General features: G+C 43.8%; 2 protein-coding genes across 13 annotated transcripts in view; one reads left to right on the top strand and one right to left on the bottom strand.

Annotated features, from left to right (window-relative positions):
- The window catches only part of MANBA (mannosidase beta), an 88,533-nt gene extending 79,805 nt beyond the window's left edge, over positions 1 to 8,728 (top strand). For 5 of the 7 annotated variants that reach the window (XM_084855731.1, XM_084855730.1, XM_084855733.1 and 2 more), the window contains 2 exons: positions 1,786 to 2,043; positions 3,233 to 5,663. In XM_084855731.1, coding sequence (XP_084711857.1) covers positions 1,786 to 2,043; positions 3,233 to 3,457 — 483 coding nt within the window. In that variant the 3' untranslated portion in view covers positions 3,458 to 5,663. Of the gene's footprint in view, positions 1 to 1,785; positions 2,044 to 3,232 lie in introns of all 7 variants that reach the window. The other 2 variants (XM_084855734.1, XM_084855732.1) reach the window with 1 other exon arrangement.
- Positions 5,673 to 25,307, bottom strand: part of NFKB1 (nuclear factor kappa B subunit 1) — a 101,294-nt gene continuing 81,659 nt past the window's right edge. For all 6 annotated transcript variants that reach the window (XM_084855723.1, XM_084855727.1, XM_084855724.1 and 3 more), the window contains 10 exons: positions 24,790 to 24,931; positions 18,416 to 18,530; positions 16,853 to 17,054; positions 15,725 to 15,894; positions 14,310 to 14,412; positions 11,784 to 11,908; positions 9,747 to 9,813; positions 8,867 to 9,039; positions 7,374 to 7,554; positions 5,673 to 6,144 (listed from right to left, as the gene is read on the bottom strand). In XM_084855723.1, coding sequence (XP_084711849.1) covers positions 5,957 to 6,144; positions 7,374 to 7,554; positions 8,867 to 9,039; positions 9,747 to 9,813; positions 11,784 to 11,908; positions 14,310 to 14,412; positions 15,725 to 15,894; positions 16,853 to 17,054; positions 18,416 to 18,530; positions 24,790 to 24,931 — 1,466 coding nt within the window. In that variant the 3' untranslated portion in view covers positions 5,673 to 5,956. The remainder of the gene's footprint in view (positions 6,145 to 7,373; positions 7,555 to 8,866; positions 9,040 to 9,746; positions 9,814 to 11,783; positions 11,909 to 14,309; positions 14,413 to 15,724; positions 15,895 to 16,852; positions 17,055 to 18,415; positions 18,531 to 24,789; positions 24,932 to 25,307) is intronic.

The raw sequence follows: 25,307 nt of genomic DNA, 5'->3' as shown, positions 1-25,307 counted from the left end.
ACGCTCAAGCCTTTGATTGTGTGGATCACAACAAACTGTGGCAAATTCTTAAAGTGATGGGAATCCCAGACCACCTTACCTGTCTCCTGAGAAACCTGTACGTGGGTGAAGAAGCAACAGTAAGAACCAAACATGGAACAACCGAGTGGTTCAAAATTGGGAAAGGACTACGACAAGGCTGCATATTGTCACCCTGCTTATTTAACTTATATGCAGAGTACATCATGAGAAACGCCGGGTTGGATGAATCACAGGTCGGAATTAAGATTGCCGGGAGAATTATCAACAACCTCCGATATGCAGACGATACCACCCTAATGGCAGAAAGCGAAGAGGATCTCAAGAGCCTCTTGTTGAGGGTGAAAGAGGAGAGTGCAAAAGCTGGTTTGAAACTCAACATTAAAAAAAATAAGATCATGGCATCTGGCCCCATCACTTCCTGGCATATAGAATGGGAAGAAATGGAAGCAGTGACAGATTTTACTTTCTTGGGCTCCAAGATCACCGCAGATGGTGACTGTAGCCATGAAATTAAAAGACGCTTACTCCTTGGGAGGAAAGCTATGGCAAACCTAGACAGCATAGTAAGAAGCAGAGACATCACCTTGCAGACAAAGGTCCGTCTAATCAAAGCTATGGTTTTCCCAGTAGTAACGTATGGCTGTGAGAGCTGGACTATAAGGAAGGCTGAGCGCCGAAGAATTGATGCTTTCGAACTGTGGTGCTGGAGAAGACTCTTACGAGTCCCCTGGACTGCAAGGAGGTCAAATCAATCCATCCTAAAGGAAATCAACCCTGAGTGCTCATTGGAAGGACAGATAATGAAGCTGAAGCTCCAATATTTTGGCCACCTAATGCGAAGAGAAAACTCTCTGGAAAAGACCCTGATGCTGGGAAAGACTGAAGGCAAAAGGAGAAGGGGACAGCAGAGGATGAGATGGCTAGATAGCATCACCGATGCAATGAATGTGGACTTGAGCACGCTCCGGGAGAGAGCACAGGACAGGAAGGCCTGGCGTGCTATGGTCCATGGGGTCACGAAGAGTCGGACACGACTGAACGACTGAACAACAACAACAGTCTGTGTGTGAGTGTGTGTGCATGCATGTGTGCATGCGTGCGTGCACGCGCTTGTGTACGTGTGTGTGATAGAGACTGCACCTCTTACCTCCCCACACTCCAGCTGCTGCTTTTTCTATAAACACTTCTTAAAAAGTTGGTACTCTGGCAGCAGAGCTCTTACTGCCCCCTTGTTCCTTCCTCTGCACTCCAGGAATGAAGAATGGAGGTGGCCAGAGCTTTACTGCTGCTGCCGCACTAAAAGCACCAGCAAAGTTTCCAGTTTCAAAAAGTGAAAGGAAAAAGTTTTTTTTTAAAAGCCAGGAGCAAAAAAGATAAGAAGCCCCCTCCCACTTCCATTTTTGCTTTGGGGTTTTGGCTGAAATCCCCCACCCCCACTGCCTTGCAATTCAACCAAAACTCTGAAGTGAAACAAAAGCAGACCAGGCCTAATGGAAACAAGCAATATTTCCAATTATGGATAATGCTAAGTTTGAGGCTTTAAAAAGCAAGATGTAAATACTGAATTTGGCAAGGTAACATGTAGCTTTATTGCCCTAATGATTGCGGCATGATCCTGCCAAAGTTTAGCTCCTTTAAATCTCATTGATTTTAACAGGAGAGTTTTAAATGTGTCTTTAATTAAGGTGAGTATCTGGGTTTGATTAACAGAAGGCAAGCACTCGGAGTCTGTTTCTACTGTCGATCTCTCAATGTGCCCTACAGGTCATTCTACATGATTGGAGTTGGATGGAGCCAGTGTGTACCTTGGCTAAAGACGGTGTGATCGTTAAGGCAGGGAGCGCTGTACCAATCTATAAGGAGCCGATCGGTGACCTTCTGAAAAGATGTGGAAATTGCACCAGGCAAAGCTGCGTGGTCACCTTTTATCTTGAGGGTGAAAGCAAGCTCTCCAGTCCAGTGAATTACCACTTCCTGTCCTCACTGAAGGATGCAGTGGGATTGGAGAATCCACAGCTTCATGTAAGCAACAGAATCAACTCTCTTGCTTGTTCCAGTAATATTTTAGCTGCTTGGCAAAATAGGCTGTTAAGTGTGTGCATGTGTTGCTTTTTGTAAAAACAGAGAAATTGGAGGAAATGCAATGGGCTGTGTTGTTCCTGAGAAATGCTCAGTACTGGGCACAGAAATCAGTATCCTAAGATCTGTGCGTTTTTTGTTTTTTTTTTAAAGCAGGTTTCTAGTCCTTGTGAAGATAAACTTGATGTCTCGCATGCCAAAGCTGGTGGCTATGTCTGTGACTTCAGTGGCCTGCGTGGCTTCTTGCCCCTTCTCCTGATTAGCATAAGTAGAATTAAGTTGCCTAAGGGAACAATGCTGTGACCCCTAGACAGAGTCTGGACGGCCATAAGGTTGTTTGGATTCCCAGTGCCAAGGTGGTAGGCAGAGTTATGGCCTTGGAACTGGGAATCAGAGCTCCCCCCCCCCCCGAGAGACCTGCTCCGGTTGCCTCTATGAGCTCGCAAACATGAGCTGTAGAGAGAGAAAACAGGTGGTTCTGTGGGCAGGGAAGGGAGGAGACCAGGGCAGCTGGCTTATGAAGAATCTTCCACCTGCCCCAGCCTCCGCCTCTCCGCACAGCCCCAGCTAGATGGGGGAAATTGCCCATCTAGAGAAAATGCAGGGTGAGAGGAGTCACAGACCCTGGCATCTCTAGTTAAGGCTAGGACAGGTAGCAGGAATGGGAAAGGCTTCTGCCTTGGAACTCTGAAGAACGCTGATAGTACTGGGGTGGATGGGCTAAACTAAGGACACATCTCCACCAGGGACATATCTGATGTAACTCTTTCCCCAGGAAAACCTAGGAATTCCCATTTTTGGCATGGGGGAGCGGGGAAAGGTAGGGTTCTGGATTCCTGAGTATATTCTCCATGTCATCAAAATGACAATTTCTGGGATTTTGGGAGGAGAAGCCATGGCAATTAAACTAGTATAAAAATAGATACGTTTGTAGTGCAAATGTCTTGTATATGCCATTATTTTACCTTTCTACATGCAAGTTTGTTGTGAGGATGAGTAAACATTTGAAAAGCACACATTGTATACTAGAAATGTCATAGCTGCATTATTATTATTATTATTATTATTATTATCATTATCACTATTATTATATCGTTTTATTGTTGTTTAAAACCTTTTTGTCTCTGCTTAGGCTTCTGTTACCCAAAAAGGAGAGCAGTTTCAGCTTATCCTGGAAACCAGAGCCATTGCTCCTTTTGTTTGGTTGGATGCTGGGACCATCCCAGGGAGGTTCAGCGACAATGGCTTTCTTCTCACAGAGAAGCGAAAAGTCATATTGTTCTACCCCTGGGAGACCACTAGCGTCAAGGAGCTGGAACAGTCACTCAGCTTAACATCACTGACAGATATTTCCTGAGGAAAACTCTGCAGAAACAGAGAAAGGAAGCCTAATGGAAACAGGAAGCTTTTGCGGGAATGTAATTCAGCAGCAAGAGGTTCACAAAATGGGACCATTAAAATGTCATTCTTGTCCAGCTCCTTGCATGCTTGGAACCCCTTTATTCAGTGGACTGAGGCCAAGAGCAGATCTGCACATTTTGAGAGTGAAGCTATTTTCAAAAGGTCAGATAAACGCATATGGTGAGAGAGCTTTATGAGAGCAGTGAAATGAAGTGTGTGGAATATATGATGCTTTCGGTGCCATTCCTCTGTATTCCAGAACCATAGTTTGCATTTCCAACAGAAAGATGAGTTGCTCCAGAAATAGATTGGGGATTCATCTTAATGCACACCCAAACAGTGCTCACATTACAGGGGAACCAGAGAGGGATCAGCCCTGGTCCATCTAACCTTTTTTCACTGGCTCTCCTTAACTACTGTTTTTAAAAAGCTATGGGGGTATAATTTGGCTAGAATGTAGGGAAGTGGGCTGGGGCTTGTAGTTTTCATTAAAGACTCCTCTAATTATATGGGACCCTTCCCATATAATAAGAGCACTGCTCCCATCCTCCACGGCATGGTGGAAGTTGTAACACAGGAAGGTTTATGTGGATGGTCAAGTTCCAAAACTCCAGGCAAGACCTGGTGCCTCTGCTAAAGAGGGCAAGAAACAGATCATTAGATCGGCTGTGGCCATAAACAGAATGCCTTTCCTCTGAGTAGTCACAACCAGCAGTTATTCATTGGAAGAAGGGGCTTTAAAGTCAGTGGCTATAACTTTCAGGTAAGCTTGAACTCTGCAACCTTAATTAAGCACTGATTGAAAGGAAGATGGTGGAGAATTGGGGAGAGGCACGATGGTGGTGGCAGCAATCAGGATTCTTCCTCTTACTGGCCCATTTAGGTGTGTTTTTCCCTCCACCCAAGATGGTTTAAGTTTTGCAGAAATGTTATCCTTCTGCCTATGATTTACTTGCAAGTTAAAAACAGTGTGCCTATCTTGCTCAGAAGCAGAAACAGGTATCAGTACTATTTGTTATATATCTCAAAACTGTTTTAAGGAAGGGTGGCTTGTATTTGTACTGCCATGAACACATATAATGACCTTATCTGTGTTATGACTTTGACCACCTCTAAGGATGTAGACCGGCCTTGGCAGGACCGGCCTAAGCCGTGTTGCCGCCTCAAGTGAGTCAGCAGTGCTGCCGCAGCCCCCGTCCCACTTCTTCTCCCTTCCTGCTTGCTGGCTGCCTGGCTGCCCAACTGGCTGCTCCTGCCTTCAGCTGCATCGGCGGGGCTCCTGGGAGCTGGCTGAAATACTGTGAAAGGTCCCGGCCGCTTCCACGAGAGTTCAGGACCTCTCCCGCTTAATGGCTGCTCCCACAAGAGTTTGGAACCTTTCACAATATTTTGCCAACTCTCCCAGGAGGGCCATGGCTGGGGCAGAAGACGGGAGCAGCCAGCCAGTGGGCTGACAAGCACAGAGGAGGAGCTGCTGCCAGGTGAGCAGGCAGGCGCAAACTGTTCGCCTCTCAGCCAACCAGCTAAGCAGGGAGGGAGGCAGGCAGGCAGGCAGGCAGCAGCACACATCAGGCTGCCTCATTACAGGGCTGGCCCTGAGCCTTGGTCGCAGTATAGGTGACTGCTATGTGGTTGTGATCACCAATTTCGTAGATCATAGATCCATAGGGTTGGAAGGGGCCTGCAAGACCATCGGGTCCAACCCCTGCTCAATGCAGGAAGCCTGATTCCCAGACGGTCTCCCATCCAAGTACGAACCAGAGCTGACCCTGCTTAGCTAGCGGGCCCAGAAGCCCTTACTCAGGTGCCCTAATAAGGGAGAAATGCCCCTTTAAACTATTGGTGCACTTCCCTCTTTAGAACTATTCTTGAGTGCTTTCCCATCAAGCTACTGGGAGCAGTTCACTGTTAGCTCCTGAATTTTGCATGCTTCAGAACATAACACTGAAAATCATCTGTTTTGCTTTTTATTATAAAAGTAAAATACAAAACCAAGCATTTAAAAAGCATACAATTTTCTTTAACAGTAATTCATCCAAACTGAAATATTTACAATAGAAAGATGGTAAAACAGTATGGGAAAAACAGTTTGAAACTTGAATGATTTTATAGACACCAAATGAAAATTTAAATACACATACTGAAATATACATTACATTTTTTGCCATAAGTAATTATGCTCATTGTTTTTGATTTGATTTTTGTACTTCACAGCTTTGGACCACAGTCAATGTTTCTTTCACTGATTATCAAGAGGGTTAATTTCCTCTACAGGTGAAGATCTTAGGAAAAAAGAAAGTTTACTGAATCCAGTCCTGAGCCTCCCACTTTACGGAGATCAGTCTTTGTTGAAAGGTCCTGTGGATGTACATTGCAAAGAGCTTTATTCTTCTAGTGCACTTTGGATCATTAACAGCGCCCTTCATTAAGAACTTTACATAACTGTTCCACACCTCTAAGTGGCCTCAATTTTGCCTTGTAGCGAGTTGTCCTGTCCATATCCCGTGGTCAGTTTCTTAAGCATTACTGGTGACTTGCTGGTGAAAGACTCAGAATATGTAAAGCTAAGCTTGCGGAGGGAGATCTCTACACCACTGTCACAAATGCTTTCAGTATCTTGGAATTTTAGATTGCAGATTTCACCTGGTAGAGAAGAAAAGGCACCTGTGACATAATCCAGAGATTTCAAACAATGCTCATAGAATACAGCAGTTTGCAATACTATACAGTATATTCAGTTCAGTAAGTAAATCAAAGAGCCCCTTTACTTCTCCCTGTATCCTATCGGTATTCTTATGTATTTAGTTATTATTACATTTATATCCCATCTTTTCCCCTTTTGCAAGGCACCCAAGATGGCTTACATAGTCCTCCTCGTCTCCATTTAATCCTTACGTAGACTCTGTGAGGTAGGTTAGGCTGAGAGTCAGTGACTGGCTCAAAGTCACCCAGTGAGTTTTATGGCTGAGTGAGGACTAGAACCTGGATGTCTTAAGTCCCAGTCCAGCAATATGAGCGCTACACCACACCAGCTCACTTAAAAGTCAAGGTTCTTTGCAGTTCTTGACAAGTGCAGAAGGGAAAATCCAGGGCATGAATTCTACCAATCTGTTGTTTTCTAGGCTCTTGCAGAGAGCCCATAAATCAGTAGAACAGAAAATGTTTTGCATATGCAAGGTCTCAGGTTCAATCCCTGGCTAGCATCTCCAGTTACGGGAACTTTGATGACTTCTGCCTGAGAATATGGAGAATCCAGGAAATACTGTGCTAGATGGATAATATGAGGCATCTTCATATGTTCTGAAGATTCCCCTTGGAATTCATAGTGATTTGCTGCTGAAGTTTGGCAAAACAGACAGGGTTTTTTTTGCTGCTGCCATGCCACCAAATTTCAGCCTACAGGGGGAAACTGAGGGTAGAAAGTGGCCCCTGGACTTCCCAAAGTTGCCCACTGCTGGCAGAGAGGTCAGGTATCCTGTGTTTTCTGATGTTTCAGCACCATATGGAAGTTGTTCAACAGTTTGAACCAGAGCCTTCAGAAATTTAGTAATGTGCCTTAACTACTTTTCTGTTGCTTCCCCTTAAATGCAATAGTGCCAGGCCAAGCAATTAAAAAGCAGAAGAATACACTTCCAAATCATGAGATTTATGTAACTAACAGTGCACTCCTAAGCATGTTTACTCAGAAGACTTTCCAAGGCCACCCACGGTGCTTTGCAACAGGAAAAGAATTTGAACCAGGGTGTTTCACATCCACATCAAATGCTCTAGCCCCACTTGTCATTATGGCTTTAAAACCACCTCTGCCACAAGAAATGAACCCATCTGCAAAATATTATTGCAGATGCATGGACTGCCCTAGTGTAATTTACCTGTTTGTGCTGTTATGGGAGAAGATGGCAATTCGCATAAAGGAGGACTGTCAATGTTTGTCTTCTCTTGGCTGGACTGACTTGATGAGATGGATAATGCTTTCTGAATTATTTCAGCAGCCTCTGGATAATCCATTTCTCTCAAGGCATCAAGCAGCTCTCTTATTGTACCACCAGAAACCTACATGGAAGGAAAACAAAGGTAAAGTCACCCATACAGGCTTCCTTCCTTATAATGAAGATCACACATGGTGGCAGCGCAGTTCTTTGGACTATCAACACCTATAAATTGTATAATTAAAACCAAACTAACTATGGAAGTCTCACCATCATTACAGAAATCTGTGATTCTTCCGTGTTTATTTTTATAAATAAAAATTCACATGGTGAGATAAAAGCCACAGCCTCATTGAGGTTAGGTGGAAAGCAATGTTTAATGTTGAAATGTAAGAAAAGTATGGTTATATCTTGTTAACCACGTGTGGGGATTACAGGATACAGAGGGATTTCTCACATAATAGTGAGTTCTCTAAAAAAATGATAATCTAACAATCCTGAAATTGGTAGGATCATTCATACACCCTGTTGCCAAGGAGTGCCCTTAACCTCAAACTGCTGGAAATAATCAAAAGGGTGTAAAGGTCTTGCTTGTTCCAATCCAAGTCCCAGGTAGATAGCAGTACACACAGAGAAATTCTGCATAGGCAGGACCCCCATTAGTTACAAAGGGCTGGGGGGTGGGGGAGAGGGCAGCATATGCAAAGGAACTGCGCACATGGGCTAACTCTGTAGTAAAGTGAACAGAAAAACCCTTGTAGGCAGGAGCTCCCTGAGAGCCCCTGTGACACAAGAAATTGTTTGAAATATCTTACTGACAGGTGCTTGGACATATTTAGAGAAGCCTTCCCCATTCCGATGCCCTCCAGATGTGTCAGACTACAACTCCCATCTGCCCCAGCCAGCATGGCCAATAGCTATGCTGGTGGGGGGTGATAGGAGTTGTAGTCCAACATATTTGGGGGATGCCAGGGTGGGGAAGGCTGATCTAGAGCAAGGGTCTCCAACATTTTTGGGTGAATGGGCACATTTGGAGTTTTGAGAGTGTCATGGCTTTCATGGGGATGCCTTGCCCATTCATAAGATGGCTGCCATGGTGGGCATGGCTGGTCACAGAACATTCTTTTCCCAGAACCCAAACCAGTGAGACTAAAATAAAAGTAACTTGCCTAAGAACCTAAGTATGAAGTGGGGTTTGAACCCCCAAACACAAAACCACTGTCTTGAACCCAAATAAAATGACTCTGGGTGGCATCACTTTGCTTTGCAGCATACCAGCCTGCCAGTTAAAATTTTTTAAAAAAAAATCTTAAGAAAATAAAAATCAGGAAGGGCAGGGAGGTGTCCATGTTGGATACCCTAGATCTAGAGTAAAGACAGGGTACCAGACTAGATGGACCATTAGCATGACCTAGTAAGGATGTTAACAGAGTTACCTCATAATTATCCAGTAGAGTTTTTGGTGGAGAAGGACTTAACCGAAAGGCATTGTTTAGTATCCCTAGGCCCAGCTTTTGTGCCAACATGGACCAATTTTTGTTCAGATCAGGCACTTCAAGTAACTTGTAAAGCTGTAATTTAACATCCTCATTCAGCTCTTTTATGTTTCCTGGAAAAAGGTGAAAAACAAACCACTTTATAGGCATAATTATGGATATTATCCTTCTGTGAATTTACTCTTGTCTGTTTGTTCAGTCGTGTCCGACTCTTCGTGACCCCATGGACCATAGCACGCCAGGCCTTCCTGTCCTCCGCTCTCTCCCGGAGCGTGCTCAGGTCCATATTCATTGCATCGGTGATGCTATCTAGCCATCTCATCCTCTGCCGTCCCCTTCTCCTTTTGCCTTCAGTCTTTCCCAGCATCAGGGTCTTTTCCAGGGAGTTTTCTCTTCGCATTAGGTGGCCAAAATATTTGCGCTTCAGCTTCAGTATCTGTCCTTCCAATGAGCAGTCAGGGTTGATTTCCTTTAGGATGGACTGATTTGACCTCCTCGCAGTCCAGGGGACTCGTAAGAATTTACTCACCATTGGTTATATTCTCTACCCCTCACTTCTCAAGTGGAAGCATACACTTGGACAACATGAAAAATTCATTGTTCACTACAATTGTGGGTTAGAAGTGAGTGTGTGCCTGTCATCCAAAATACCCCTCCCAAATCAATCTGCAGTCCAAACCTCAGTGTTGCCTTGAGCAGAGAATGAATGCTCTACAGTAGTTTAGTTGCAGAATAATACCAAGCAAGCTAGCTAACCTATATGCTGGAGAAGAAGGCAAGATCAGCATCAGGGGTTTTTTCTTCTTAAACATATTCTTACCTCGAGTCAATAAGTCATCGGAAACCACCTTTGACTTCGAGGGTTTGCCATTCAAGATGTCGTACACCTGTTGAGAAGGAGAAGAATTAGCTAACAAGTGGAGAAAACATCAAGACAAAACATCAATTTCATCCTATACTTTTTCGGTTTCAGTTCAAGCTTGTTATTTATATTTCTCAGTTGCCTGGTTCAGATGTAATGCTAAACCATAGTTTAGCGCTACAGGAGTGAGCATTGGCAAGCCTCAGGATCTTGTTCTCTCCCCTTCATTCTGCTCCTCCAGTGCGGCTGCAAAAAGGAAATTGTAAGCATCTACTTTCATTTTTAAACTAACCACTTTTGTTGTTAATAAAGGGTTTAGTCTTAAAGGCACCCTAAACAAATTTTTAAATAAAAAAATAATCTACGATAAGCTGTGGTTTAAACTAATTATAGTTTACGGACACACACCAGGATCAAACTGTGGTTTCTGATCCTGGCTTGTTTACTAACCATAGTTTAACACCAGCCAATCTTGGAATGTAAGAAACCACAGTTGTTTTTAAAACAGAATTGGATGCTTCATGAGCATTTTTGAAACTGTGCAGTGTTAAGGAAATAGCTAACAGCTTGAATTTTGGTCCCCCTCGCAATTGTCCTCAATGGTCTGAAAATGCTGTAGTCGCACACGGAGTCTTGCAACCTATCCGGCTAACACAAAAACAGAAGCTTTGCCTTAAGAAAGCTTGGATTGTGAGCTTGACATTTCAAGTAGTTTCAGTTATTTCATTTAACTTATTGTAGACACTTAGTTTGCGTTTCTGCAGAATTTAGAGAATTTTAGCAAGGTTGGGGAAATGTACAGGAGCAAGAGAGAAAGAGGAATGAGGCTGGGAAGGCATAGGCAGGGCTGTGTATGTTCTGCAATTCTGTTTATGTAGATCTTGCCCACAGTTTCACACATACACGGTTTTGCACGTGCTAGCTAGAGAATCTCAGCATAGGGGACACCGGCTATCTCTAGGGTATACATCACAGTCCTCCAGCTGTTAGTCATGAGAGGAACCTAATACATGCCTCCATGATATCCATTCACCCACCCCTGTCTCCCACACAGGCTGCAGCACCTACAGTGAATTGTGGGCATGGGTAACTTGAGGGCAGAGGCTTCTGCAGAGGAGATGAAGATCTGGATAGATATATGCCAGGCACACATGGACTTCCTGTAATGGCTAGCAGGTTTGGAATATATCTGAGGGATAGCCAAGGAGGAAGAGTGCTCTAATAAGCCCTAGGCCGATCCTCTCCTGTGTTGCGCCTGTATGGGAATGGATTTTGTCTTTGTATGTTCACATTTTCCCTACATTTTCAGAACCAACTTCTCTTATAAGCAGGGCCAGCACCAGCGCTCGGCATGCTCAAGAAATTGCCCATCCGTAATGCTTCATTCCCCCACCCTGGCATTCTGAGCAGTGCTGGCAGCTGGGTCTAGTCAGCCCTTAAAATTTGCCACAATGCCCTGGACCAATGCTATATTGGAGGCATTAAATTGGGGGCATTGGGAAATTAAAATGGCTACAAAACTGAGCCACCTGATGCACTGTTAGATAAGCTTGCCTGGGCCCATTGACAGAAGCTGGGTTCCACCAGAGGACACTTTGCCCACGGCCATCTCAAACCCGGAACCAGTTTCTGGTCATGGGAGCACAGCTACTGCCTCCCTTGTTTAGATATACATTTCTTTTTTTAAAAAAAATATTTGAAAATTAGCTGTGGATGTAAACTCTCAGCGGTTTTGTCTTTGGTTTTCCCAGCAAAACCATACAGACGTTCTGGGTATTCCGATGGATTTCACACTGGCTGCATTACACTTTTACATGACTCGGGGCTAGTTCACATACAAGGAGTCATTATTTCCCCTTCCTCCACACAATCCTGTACATAGAAGGAAAATGAAAGAGTCTGATCTATATCCTTAAACTGATCCTAAAATGGAAAAAGAAAAAAAGAAAAAACAACCCTTGGCTTTTGAAATGTGGTGATTCCAGGATCACTTGCCTCCCAGCTGCTTGCCATGTCCAAAGGTGTTGTTCCAGGTACAATCCCTTCATCTTCACCATCTTTGTCTTTCATGTCTTCTTGTTCAAACAGTGGCTCGAAGTTCTCAATGTGGGGATCTGCACCTTTACGGTTAAAGCACATTGAGGAAAGATCGTAACATCTTTTGACACCTTCACCACAGTAGACCTTTCTAGTCTAATATTTGGCCACTCAAAAACCTAAACGAACCCAGGTTGGTGTGGCTTAGTGTTACTCTGATCTCTCCTCATTTTTAACAAAATCAACCCACCGATAGAGAGAGGACATACATGCCCTATGGGCAAAGTCTACCCAGAAATCTTTGATGTGACCGCATTTAAACAAATCATACTTCTGCAACAGCAGTTAGTCTTATGTAGTCTCGCTGTCCAAGCATGGGCCATTATAGCTTGATTATTATTTTTTTAAAAGGAGCACTCTTCAGCCTTAGAGAATGTTACTGTATTTTTAGGTATGTTACAGGTAGTCTTTTAAATATTAAACTCCCAAGCCAATTAGGGCATCATAGGCCAGTACCTTGAATTGTTGGGTTTGCCTGGAGCCTACATTGTGCTCCTTCTGGCACCTGGTGAAGACCTTTTCATTCTCCCAGTATTTTAGCATTTTAACTTCCTAATCTTTCAGCTCTGGTGTTTTAAATCTGTATTTTAAATCTCTGCATTGCAGCTAGGTTTTATTCTGGTTGTACTGTTATACTGTGGTTTTAAGCTTTCATATGTTTTATTGTTTTATTCTGCACTCTGTGGTTTTAATTTTTTGTGAACCACCCAGAGAGCTTCGGCTATTTGGCAGTATAGAAATGAAATAAATACATTTTAAAAAATGAAGTGTTAGCTGAAGACAAAAGAATTATCCAGTGGAGAATCTGTATGAATTCATGTGACATGTGCCCAGTGGCCCATCATGTTAAAAATGCTCCGAGTTGTTGCCCATCAAGGATAGTCATATATAGAACCCACTATATTTGTGACACTGAGTCTAAAAAGAACCTATCTTTACTCAGAAGGGGATGCACATAGAACAATGTTATGTTGCATGGTTAATCACCACGAAAAAGATGGATTCTTCTGGAGAGAAGGCTCCCTTTTGTTTAAGCTTCTCTTTTTTTCTCCTCATCACTTTATCTCCTATTTGAAAACATATCTGTCTTTAAGGACTTAATGCTCTCTTATACCAATAGGTTTTTAAAAAATAGATATATCAAATGCTGTCCTGTCATCGGTGTTTAACCAGAAGGGGGAGCTCAAGTGTTACATGGTGGTAAATACTTTGAAATTGACTCCAACGTACAATTAATTTATATTGATTTGTGTTTGTGGTGGTGAAGCCTCTGACACCGATTGACTGAGATGGTTGTTCAGAATACTAAGCAGTTTGCAGCCCACCTTCTGGGAGGGAGGGGAAAGGTAGTGAATTGGCTGGGATCAGGGGCAGCCCAAAACATTTTTCTTCCTGAAGCAAAGGTCAAGATGCCCTCTCCCCCACCATTCCACGTACAAAAGCTGACCAGACTGGCAGCTGAGTCTTACTTCAACAGTGGCAATGGCACAGCCTCCTCCACTGCACCTGAGAGCAGCAGGCTAGCTTAAGGAACACAGGGCAGGCGTGCACACAGCTCTATGTTCCAACACTTCTCTGCAGCTCCCCACCCACCAGCATCTGCTGCCTGGATGAACACCTCCAGGAGGGAATGGCTGAAGACAGGGAGGCAGGAAAGAGAAAGGACAGGAAGATGAGAGACAAGGAGACTGAAGTAAGGATGCAGAACAGGTAATGGACTGAGAAAGAGTTTGAGGATAATGAAGCTTGAGGAAACTGGGAGAGGAGACAGTGAATCAAGACAAAAGGGGATAATTAAGAAGGGTCTGAACAAACTTCCAAGCACTTAAAAATCAGGAAGAGTGTAATGCTATGGGATGGAGGAAGAGGAGAGAAGAACGTGGAAGGTTGGTCAAGAGATACAGTGGCTGAAGGATGTGGGACAAAACAAGCAGTGGCCTGAGAAGCAGAAATCTGATGAAACAAGGATTGGGAGAGACATGAAGTTGAAAAGAAAGAGAAAGGAGTACTGGGATAGAACTAACAAAGGACATAGAGACAGGATGGGCTGTGCACAGTTTGGCAGGAAGGAAGCAGGCAGGGAAGTGAGAGAACAAGGGAGCACAGAATCGCTCGGCTGAGGATAGATCCCAATGGGAACTCTGCCAGTTTTGGTTTCACTGCTGCACTACAAATGAGCAACCCAAAAGGGGCAAGGACCATCAATACAGTCTGAGGTTGGGCTGAATTTCACACCCTGTTTTGAACCAACCAGTTGATACTTTCACTCCAGGTCTCTAGACATATTTGTAGCTTATCAGAATGTTATTAGATAGGAGCTTGGGAGTGATTCATGCCCACTCGCTTTTTGCACTCCAAGAGTCCTGAATTGCCTTTACTGGTGATTTTTAAAATATTAATAACAGGCACATGCTAAGCAATTACCTGCTGCTTTGAGAAGAGCTGTCAATTTTGTAGAGCCCCTTCCAGCGGCTATGTGAAGTGGAGTGGTTCCATCATATGTAGTACTGTCAACAACTGCATCCCCCTATATTTGAAAAACAAGAAATGCTGGTTTAGCTACTAACATGCACAGTGGTTCCATGCTTTGACTCTGGACATGTTTGGCCAGCTTGAAAGCAAGAGTGTTTACAGAAAAAATAGAGGTCTATTTCAAAGTGTAGCGAATTGGTGTATCCACAGTACTTGCAAGTTTGGATCAGGGCCACAATGCACGTTTACCGTTGTATATGTACTTTTGTGATAATGTTGCTGAAGTGTGCAGAAATTAGAGAACACATGAAGTTATACGTAAACATGAATAAGTATACAAAAGACCATTGATGAAATCAGATAATTAAATATTGAGTTGTCACATTTATTTCAAAAGTCCAATATACATTAACATAATGTTAAAAATATTTAACAGAATATCCAAAGAATAATTGGGAAAATGAGCTGTAAAAATGAATGTCCTACAGAAATGACTATTTAAAAAACAACATATAGCATTCCTAATCTAGAGATCTAACACAGCATTAAATTATTGGTGAAAGCAACACAGGCAAATGTTTTATCTCCCTTGTTGCAAAGGACAAATTAACATGGAATTCTCAAATGCAAAGTCCAACTCTTTGGACACTGCTTCACATGCTTCACTAGATGAAGGCAAATTTCAGGAACTGATAAGAAAAAAAGGAAGTGCTACAAAAGTTGAGTTCTGGCTTATTTCAAATGTAGAAAATTTGAAATAAGCTAGAACTCAGTTTTGCACAATAGTAGTCTAAAGATTTAGCTGCTCAGCCAGTCTGCGGTTTTACAGCTTACTAGACAAATGGCCATTTAAGACTGCAATCCTATGCATCCTTTCTTGGGGGTAAGCCCCACTGAACTCAGTGGAACAGTCTCGTGGGTAAACATGCTTAGGATTGCCCCGTAACTATCCTGGGTCAGTGTAGGCAATCTTTCCCTATCAGTGGGTGAAATGGATAGACCTTGAGCCAGGTTAAAAATAACTTCCCAATTAAATAAAATGTTTAATATAAATAACACTAATTGTTATATATATTATACTACATTAATTATATTATAATTATATTTGAACACTGCAACAGTCTCTTTGTAAAAAGAAGCAAATGTATCTTGTTTCTGCATCGCTCAAAAACAAATGCAGCCACCACTGAACACTTGGGAGTACAGGAAATGCTTCAACTACAATATCGCAGGGTGTGACCTGTGGACTGCATGCCACCAACTCTGATCCAGGTGGGAGGATCACAATGAGAAGAGCAGCTTCTCCTTTAAAGAAGAAAGGAAATTAGCTAGGAAAAAAAGAAAGGGTTTGGCCACATGGAGCTCACCTCAAGCAGAAGGCAACCTGCCAGGGAGACATTTCCTTGTTCCACAGCCAGGTGCAAGGCAGTTCTCCCAGATTTCTGTTCCTGGGCGTTGATGTCAGCACCAGCAGCCATGAGGTGTCTGAGACAAGGCATGCTGTTTGCCATCACGGCTAGGTGGATGACAGTCAGGCCTGCAATACAAGAGGCACAGTACAACAATCGGGCCAAGCAGAGTAGCCCTGGAAAGATTTAGAAAATGTGTGGGCAATACAGCTGTGCTGGATTCGCCCAGTTTGGGGCTTCTCCTGGATTGAGAGCAAGCATTTCAGCCCCTGAAAGGGGAGGGGAGATTTTCAAAGTAGGGGCAGAACCATGGTAAATTGGTTTTGGTGAGACGCTTGTCATCACAGCTGGCTTCCTTTCCTTTCTCTCCCTTTTTAAAAACAATTTTTGAAATGTTGTTTGTTACAGCAGCAGTCCTTTAAAAAAAAGTTTTAAAACCATGCTGTATGTGCCAGCGGAGAAGGTGGCCAGAGCAGCTACCCTGTTTCCCTGTCCCAGAATACCCCACAAATAACCCCAAACAATTCCTGGTGCAACACTGAATACAATTTGCCATGTTTCAGCCCTGAAAAAACACGACATGCACTACAAAAGTGTTGCCACTTGTGAAAAGGGATGGAGCAGTGGGACGGGGAGACGTATCTTTTTGAAGTATGTTTCATACGTTTTCTGTCAAGGAAATGCCAAACTGTAGCAGGGAGGAGAAAAGACAAGGGGAAAAGAAGGGATAGAGGCATAGCTTTTTGGCTTTCTGCAGCTCCCACCTGGGAATTTGTGCAGGGGAATAGCATACTGCTTTTACCCATCTCTTCCTTCAATGTTGATTTTAGCTGGTAAGCTCCCTGTACAAAATTCTCTAAAGCATCATGCATATTGATTGCACAGATAATCATCGTCATCAACTGAAAAAAATGGTCACATGTCTGACGTCTCAACATCTAGTTATTAACAATGCTGAGACTGACACAGGGGTCTACATACTAAAGAAATGACTCAAAATGGTATCACACAGCTGTACTGCATAAGCTACAAAACTGCACAGACTTTGAGAGGTGTTCTACAAACTTCCTGGTGACATTTGCTTACCTTCCCCATTAGGAAGGTCTCTCATCAGAGATGTCTCTTTGTGGTTAAGCAACACATTTAACACCTTCTCGTCTCCTTGTTTTGCTGCCAGATGCAGGACTGAATTGCCATAGCGATCCAAGAGGCTCACATCTGCCCCAGCCCTGAGCAAGTCCTTTACCATTCCTGCCTGCTTTGTGATAACAGCCAAGTGTAAAGGAGTCTGTGGAAAAAATGGGGGGAGGAAATAACAGAGAAGTAATACTCAGAAACACCATTCATACAAATGTATCTGTTAAAGAAACTACTGAGCAACTTATTGACGTAAGATATAAATGGGGGGGAAAGGATTTCAACTTATTAGAGATGTTTAAAATATGCTTATCTTAAGATGAATATAAAGGTAACATGGGATTGGTCACATGAGCTATAGCAGCAGGAAAGGTGAGTCAGTGAGATCTCTTTCATCAGTCTGGCTGAGACCCATTACTATTTGGCTCCAGGTTTCGGAGGGCCCTTGGGCAAGGCACCCTCCATGAGCCCCCTCCCTCAGTACATCCACCTTCTCACCACCACTGTCACCAGCTGCTATTGATCCTCCTCCTCTTTCTCATCTTTGCTACCACTTGCTTGCTTGACAGGCAGAGAGCCAGTGAGCAAGGAGGCAGTAGTGTTTACTTCTCTTTGTCCTCACCACCAAGATTGTCTGGGCCCGGAGAGAGAGGCAGGTGAACAAGCAGCTTGCAATGGTGAAAGAAGGAGCAACTCCAGGGAACTCTTTTTAGAGGGACCCTGCTGGGGTGTGAGCCCTTGGTAGATGCCTGGCCATGTCCACCTTTGACGTTTGGCTCCTTCCCTCCCAGAGCCATCTCTTGCAGTGTCCGTGCAAGGTTCCCACAGTGACCCCCAAGAACTGTTTCCGGAGTAGCTAAAGCCACTTCAGAACAAGGGTATTTTCATGGTCCAAGACGCTGATCCCCACCCTTCAGAGGTGAAAGACATGGGGCAGAATCCAGTGCTGCCCTGGTGCATGCGGCCAGCTCCAGTAATTTCGGTCTGCAAGCAGCCCCTACCGCTTGCGGAACGGCGACGTAGTGCTTCCAAAGGCATGCCAAAATGAGGGGAAATGCTCATTTCTGGAAGGGGGGCAGATCGGCGGAGCTCGCATAAGGGAGCTCTGCTGGCCTGCCCCCTTGCAGAAATGAGCGTTTCCTCTCGTTTCAGGGCTTGCCTCCAGAAGCGCTACATCGCCGTTCCGCAAGCAGTAGGGGCCACCTGCAGACTGGAACTGGCGGGGCTGGCTGCGTGCGGACCAGAATTGGCAGACAGCTCCACTAGCGGATGGACAGCATTGGATTCTGCCCTAGTAAATCACCAATTCCTACAGGTATGCTCGTACTTGTGTCTCCTTCTCAATTTCAGTGTTCTGAATGTATATAAATATTCTTTAACTTTCCACAACTAAAATGACTGATTTTTAACTAACAATAATTTAAAGAAGAAAGCACTGCCTGGTCTTTGGGTGGTCATCAGTAAGAGCAGAAGAGGACAACTGAAGGGTCCTCCTCCTCATTGCTTCCATACCTGGTAAAGGTCATTTCTCACATTGAGAACATCAGCAGCATTCAGATCCGCTATCACTTCTAAGAGATTCCTCACCAGTTCCATGTGAAGATGAATAATTGCTAAGTGAAGAACACTGACGTTGATCAAAGGGAAAGAAGAAAAGAAAAAGTAAATCCTAAGCTGTAAAAAGCAAACAGATATATGAAGAGGTGCATGCTAAGCAGACTATATCAAGACAGCATATAAGGAAAGTATATCAATATATATTCACCAGAGAACTCCAGTTATTTGGTGGTCTAAAAAAACAATCAATCGTCATTCACTCAATCAATCAATGCAATGACTGAAGTCCCTTTTCTAAATCAGAGTCTTAATGACAGATACTTTGGTTTGCGAAGTATTTGCTCCATCATTTTTTTAGAGTGAAATATGGCAATTTCCAGAGGGGCAGCCATGTTGGTCTGTTGCAGCAAAAACAACAGGGAGTCTTGTGGCACTTTAACACATTGACTATGGCATAAGCTTTTGTGGACATGAGTCCTGTTCATCAGATGCATGCCCTTCATGCATGCCTGCATCTAGTCCACAAAATCTTTATGTCCTAATCAATTTATTAAAGTGCTACAAGGCTTTCAGTTGTTTCTGATATAACCCACAATGTCATAAGTCCAAGAGTTGTCCTGAAAACTATCAGAAAATTCATATTTCCTCTGGGGATTCCCCAGTGCTGGGCTGGTCATTAGTATTCTTCATTTTAATACAGAATATGACTCCGGATTACAGGAATCAGAGAGGTAGCTGGACAAACTAATATGTAAAAGGAACCCCCCCCCCCCACACACACACACGGTATGTAAATTGAAACACAATGCAAAATCCAACCTCTCTGGCTCACAGTACTGAGACCACAATTTATTTGACTGCTCTCAAGTCAATTCCCATGTATTATTCCACTATGGAGGAAAAGGTAAGAAGAAACTATCTGAACTTCACATACACATAATACCTTGATATCAGTTTATCAAGACTCAGTTTATCAGATTCAGTTTAAAGTTCTCCACCTCCCCTGGAGCATCCATCATGCTCTTAGTAAATACTACTAAAAACTACTACATTTGTAACTTCTTTTTCTTTTGACAGTCAACCAAGCAACTCATCAAGCTCAACAGGTAACTCTCCCAAAGAATTCTTGGATCCAACAAACTGTGGCGGGGAACATAGGAGGGCGTGTTTTGGGGTGAAAGTCATTCAACAAAGATGACTTGGCTATGCCAAGAGTGGTTTCTTCTCAATCCTCCCTCCCAGCTCAAAAAACGGGATCTCAACAGTTGGCTTGTTATAAGAGCAAGATCCACCTATTCCAGCATTCTGTTTCCAGGAGTGGCCAACCATATGCCTCTGGAAGTTCACAAGCAAGGCTTGAAGGTGCTGGTCATGCTGTGTTGCAGCCTTCACCAACCTAGTGCCTTCCAGATGTTTTGGACTTCAACCCACATCAGCCCCAGCCAGCAAGGCCAATGGGCAAGGAGTTGTAGTCCTAAGCATCTGGAGGGCCCCAGTTTGGGGAAGGCTGCTCTACTGAACATTGGGCAATAGCCACAAGCAGTTTGATTCATGTCTTAGTTCATGAGTGGGTCCAGGTACCATTTGGAACAGGACAATGGTTATATGGATACTGGAGTGGGGTGATGTAACCACATCAATCAGTCTTGTTCATATTATCATTTCTCTTTGACCATTTCCTGAGCAGCACAAGAAGCAGCTACATTGCAGCGGTTCCAATGCCATTTAGATAATGCATGGATTGGGCCTGTATGGCAGTACATCCACCTCCAGCATTTCTTAACTTCCACATTTGATTTGGCAAAACAGATCCATTATCTACTCCCCACTCTATTTTGCCTCTTAGGGAAATACTTTCCTCATTGAGACAGCCTGGGTCCCCCACCCTGCTATAATATAACTGATGCATAAGAAATGCACAATTAATCTGCAGTCTTTGCATTTCATAGGGAGCTGCATGAATAGAACAAACAGTAACAATGGAAATATCTTTCATGTCAGATTTCTACTTGATTACCTGTTACGTGACTAAGCCCATATGCAAAAAATATGGGAAGGGCGACACATATTACAGCTGGTAGAAGTGAATCCATTTTCTGTTGGCAATGGTTAGATATGCTTTGGAGATGTAAAGTAATTCACTTGTTTTGGGGTGAAAGTCATTCAACAAATCAAAGTTTCATTATGAGCTGCATTCTTTCCTGTGTCAGGTTATTTTACAGCCAACTGGGCCTTCAGTATATACCATAAAGTGGTCTTAACTGCTAAACAAATTGTCTTAACAGCTTGGAAATCAAGGTCGCCACCAAATAGGGCATCAGCTGTTTTGGGGTTGCTTTGCACTGGAGACACGAATCAACATCTGTTGCTCACGCCCCTCCCTTTTTATTTTCCAGTCAATGCTAGAAGAATGAGTAGTACAGCATGAAGTTGGATACCATTTATATGCATTAGTTATTTAATATCTGTACATGATTGCTGTCCTTTACTTGATTCTACCAGTAACACTATAGTATGGCTTTAAGCTAAACATTTAGCTTTCCGCCCTCATCAGTAGCTGTGCTGTGCTTATACATAAAAACTAATTTAAATCATTAAAAGAGGGGGGCAGTAATCAATCCAAATAACATGTCTTGCAGTGCTTTTGGAAAATGCTTAGGTTCATACTTTGCTGAGTCTTCAAAGGAGGGGTAATTGACAATTGTAGAATATTCCCTCTGAGAATGTGGGGGTGTTTGGATGATCACGGGATTAAAAGAAGCCATTGTGGCTTCTCCCCCTGCCCCCCACAAGTGACCTTAATTTGCATTATTCCCCGCGCTGCAGCGCAGGTTGCCGTGTCATCCAAACCCAGTGCGCTGCGTGGCAGGGGTAGCTTTTTTACGCACTCTACAACCCCTACTGCACATTATAAGGGTGTGTACAAAGCCATCCCAGCCACGTTGCGCACCAGGTTTAGACAACATGGCAAGCTGCGTAGAAGCGCTGGTAATAATGTAAATTACGGTCACACGCAGGGAGGAGAGGGAGAAGCCACGATGGCTTCTTTTAACTCTGTGATTGTCCGAACCTGGACTCTCTGTCCTTGTGTAATACAGACATGGCACATAAAGGATGAGGTTGAAAGGATACTCTTCGTTGAAGTTACATAATGTGCAACCTTTTGTTGTTTTCTCTGTCTGCTTGTGTGCTTTTTATGTTTTTAAATTTTGCATATTGTATTTTTAATGTTTTAACCTTTGTAAATCTCCCAGAAAGTTTTGGCTGGATGTGTGTGTGTGTATAGAAATATTATTATTAACATATAATAACAATGTGCAGAACAACAACAATGTGCAGAATAGACAGCCTGACCTTCATCTCCAAATATTTGCCTTTTAGGGATCTGGACCCTGGTGTGGAGGAAGGGGGAGGCTTTTGCCCTTTGCTCCCCAGTTGAGGTCCTGACTTGGATCAGCCTGCTCACATTACCATCACATTAGCCTGCTCACATTAGCACATTAGCTTTCCTACGCATACAAATAGCAGGCCTGATCTGGATCAGGAACACAGCAGGAGAAAAAGGCCTAAAGAACCCCTATCTCCCATTCCAGGCTCCGGGGGCTCACTCTTACTATTTGAGAAAGAAAAATCCTGCACTCAAGGGCAAAACATGTAATTAACATCACATGTAGATTGGCCCTCAATCGAGGCTTACCTTGCTGCAAAGATCCACAGTTATGTTGCAACATATGCCTCCAAGCAGTGATCTGTAGATTAAGGATAGTCTTCTCTCAAAGATGGGAATTTCCCATCAGTGTACTTTCCTAGGAGGAAAATACATCTGATCCCTGCCCCAGCTGGCTCTGCTTAGGGAGGGAGCCCACACTGCAAGTGCTGAGATCTACAGGAAGATTGTTGGATGGCTAACTAAGGATAGACTTGTGTTCCTTGGAAGCTTATCAAGGGGGCTCCTCAATGCAAACACAGTAATGGCAGACAAGCTTCCACCGAAGTCAGCTTGCTTGCCATCACCAATCTCTCACTGCAATGTGCAGGCAACAAAGGAAGGATGGGTATATTCTAGCACACACTCTTAGTTCACATGGAGTAACACAGTGAGGCCCGAGGGGCTTGCCAGCAGTCCACATGAACTAAGCGTACATCCTAGAACTCACATGCCCCAGCATCCTCTGCAACATGCAAGGGCCCCTCGGCAGAAGAGTCCATGTAGAAAGTGTCCCCTGACAATGGGAAGCTTGAAAAATGCTGTAATTACCACCCTGCAGCAAGGTGAATGCTGTGCCTCCTTGGGAGTACGTCTTGCTGGATCTTTTGGCACTTCCTTACCAGGGCATTGCAATCTGGAGGGCCAAAGCACTGGAATCTACAATAACTGGCTGCTAGCTAGTTAGCTAGCTGTGCCAAACATCGTCCCCAGGGTCCCCCCTGCTGCTGGCCTCCCCACAACTGCAAAGGAAGCCCCTGCAAAGGTAGCTGGAGAGCATTCTAGATTCAGCCAATACTTGGCGAAGGGACTCAAGCGGCCATCTTCTGAGCTACCCATCCCTGCTTCTCTTTTCATGCTTGGCAGTGGGATTCTGTGCTCCTCTACTGCACAGGGACTGAAAGAAGCACCCCTTCTGCCTCTTTCTCCTGCATTACCATGCAGGATTCAGCCAGTGCTCTCAGAGCAGCAGTAAAAAAGACCCCATAAACCTTTGGAGCAGAAAAAGGTGTGTGGGAGGGGGGCTTGCTGGCTTGGCCCTGCATGGACCTGTCAATGAGCCCCCCCACCCCCACACCTTCCTCCTAAACCTGGGGCTGGGGAGGGAACGGGGATTGCAGGATGATCCTGCCCAGCTCTACAGCTTCAAAGTTGGGAGGAAGGCTCACACAGTGTAATCTGGATCATTTGTATGTGCACATACCGACACGTCCCTTGATCCAACAGAACATGTGTCCATTACTCTGGCTAAGTATTTGATTGCATGATGTAAATATGCGTTGGGTAGAATCCCAGAAACAGGATTTTACTGTCCAGGGCATAGATTAGGCGCCATTATCTTTGCACTGTCGTGCTTACCAACTGGACAGTTACACAGTCAGCATGCTCTGGCTTGAGCCTGGCTGAGGAAGCTGTGTGACAGAGACTAACTGTATATTTAGTCATTTTAATGCACCACATTTGGGTAACTATGTTTGTGACCAGGGAGCATGCAACTCCTTGAGAATGTCATGGAAACTAATTGCGTATTTAGTCATCATTCTGCTGCATTTGGGGTTTGTGTTTGTTCACTGGGTGTCTGTCCTTCAATAAATCCTTAACTTCCTTCTAAATGTTGTGCGTGTATATCTTAACTCCACCCTCCATAAGATTCCATCTGATTCTTACAGCCTGATCAACTGGCAGAATCACAAATTTAAAAGCGAGTGTGCCAATCACACTCGCCAGAGGGCGTTGGTGAGCTTAACTGTTGAACGCTGGTACAAGGAATATCTTGGGACTGGGAGGGAGAAGAGTCAGAGGTCCAGGCAAGTCAGCATTCCTCCCAGATCACATCCTGAGATGATTTGGACAGGGTAACCTGGGCGACTGGAGTTCCTCAGAACAGGAGCTTAGCAGAGAAATTCCCCCTAATCGTCTGAGGATGATTGAAATCCAAGTTTTCTACTGGCTCATCACCCTTTTGACAGGTTCTTGAGCAATATCCATTATCTGTGCTTTTTCTCTTCCCCAAATGGGAATTTGTCAATTAAGTAAATGCATTTTGAAATTTTGAGTAGATGGAAGGAATTGCAAGAGATTTAACTGTAAGGGCCTGAAGCCTCAAGTCTTGCTGAAAAGGGGCTAGGATGAATTTTATCTAATCTAGAAAGCAAAATGGACCAAGAAAGAGAGACACTCATCCTGTTTTTGAAATGTTACACATATAGATGAGTCATATCATTTTGCCTTTCTATTTACATGAGAAGCACCTACAATGAATCACTGGAATGTAGCCTCATTTTGGAACTGCTATTTTTCCCTTCCCGCATCATCTCAGGAGTAAAATATGACATTTGTCACTCAGGGGAAAATAAGATGTTAACAACAACAACAACACATTAACAGTGCAACCCAAAGCATGTTTATTTGGAAGTGAAGCTCAACGAATTCCGTGAAAATTAATCTCAGATAAGTATGCATTGGATCGCAGCCTAAAGAGAGGAATAATTTTTCTATTAAAAACTCAGAATGGAAGAACTCTTTCAGGAACCTGAGGAATGACCCTTCCTATCAGATATAAAATCGCCATCCATCACCTTACAGAACTTCAGGTTAGAAAGGTTTGGCATCACACACTTACTTGTCACCATTTTCATCCTGGGCTTTTGTAAGGTGGCGCTGTACAGCCAGTAGCATCTTCACATCTCCAGTGACTGCATAGTCAAAAAGGGCATTGGCATGGCGTTTCGCAAGCTCCATGGCCTTCTCCAAAAATAAAGCATCTGTAAGGGGAAAAAATGCCATCTCCATTATAAGCAACCACAATAACAACATCACACACAATTTCTCAGGGCACCAATCAGATGCAATTCAACTGTAGCATATATGAAGACTACTACTGATTGAAATCTTACTGCCAGAAAACACAAGGGTTGCAATCCCAAACAAAGCACCTCACCTGGAGCTATCTCATGAACTGCAGATCAACACAGAAGACTCTGCAGAGAAGGTTGCTTATCAGGGTTCACAACTGCATGGAAAATTCCACCTGTGTTCAAGTGAAATTCTACCCTTTCAGACCTTACAGATTCAGCACAGTAAAGTCTGAAATGAGGGGGGGGCAGGGCTACAGAGGTGGAATTTCTGAAAATCTTGAAG

Source organism: Heloderma suspectum, chromosome 5 (genome assembly GCF_057233095.1).
Source record: "Heloderma suspectum isolate Gila_16-S chromosome 5, 16-S_ref, whole genome shotgun sequence".
Classification (NCBI taxonomy): domain Eukaryota; kingdom Metazoa; phylum Chordata; class Lepidosauria; order Squamata; family Helodermatidae; genus Heloderma; species Heloderma suspectum.
The sequence above is the reverse complement of the archived record's forward strand: the minus strand, read 5'-3'. Positions and strand labels throughout refer to the sequence as shown.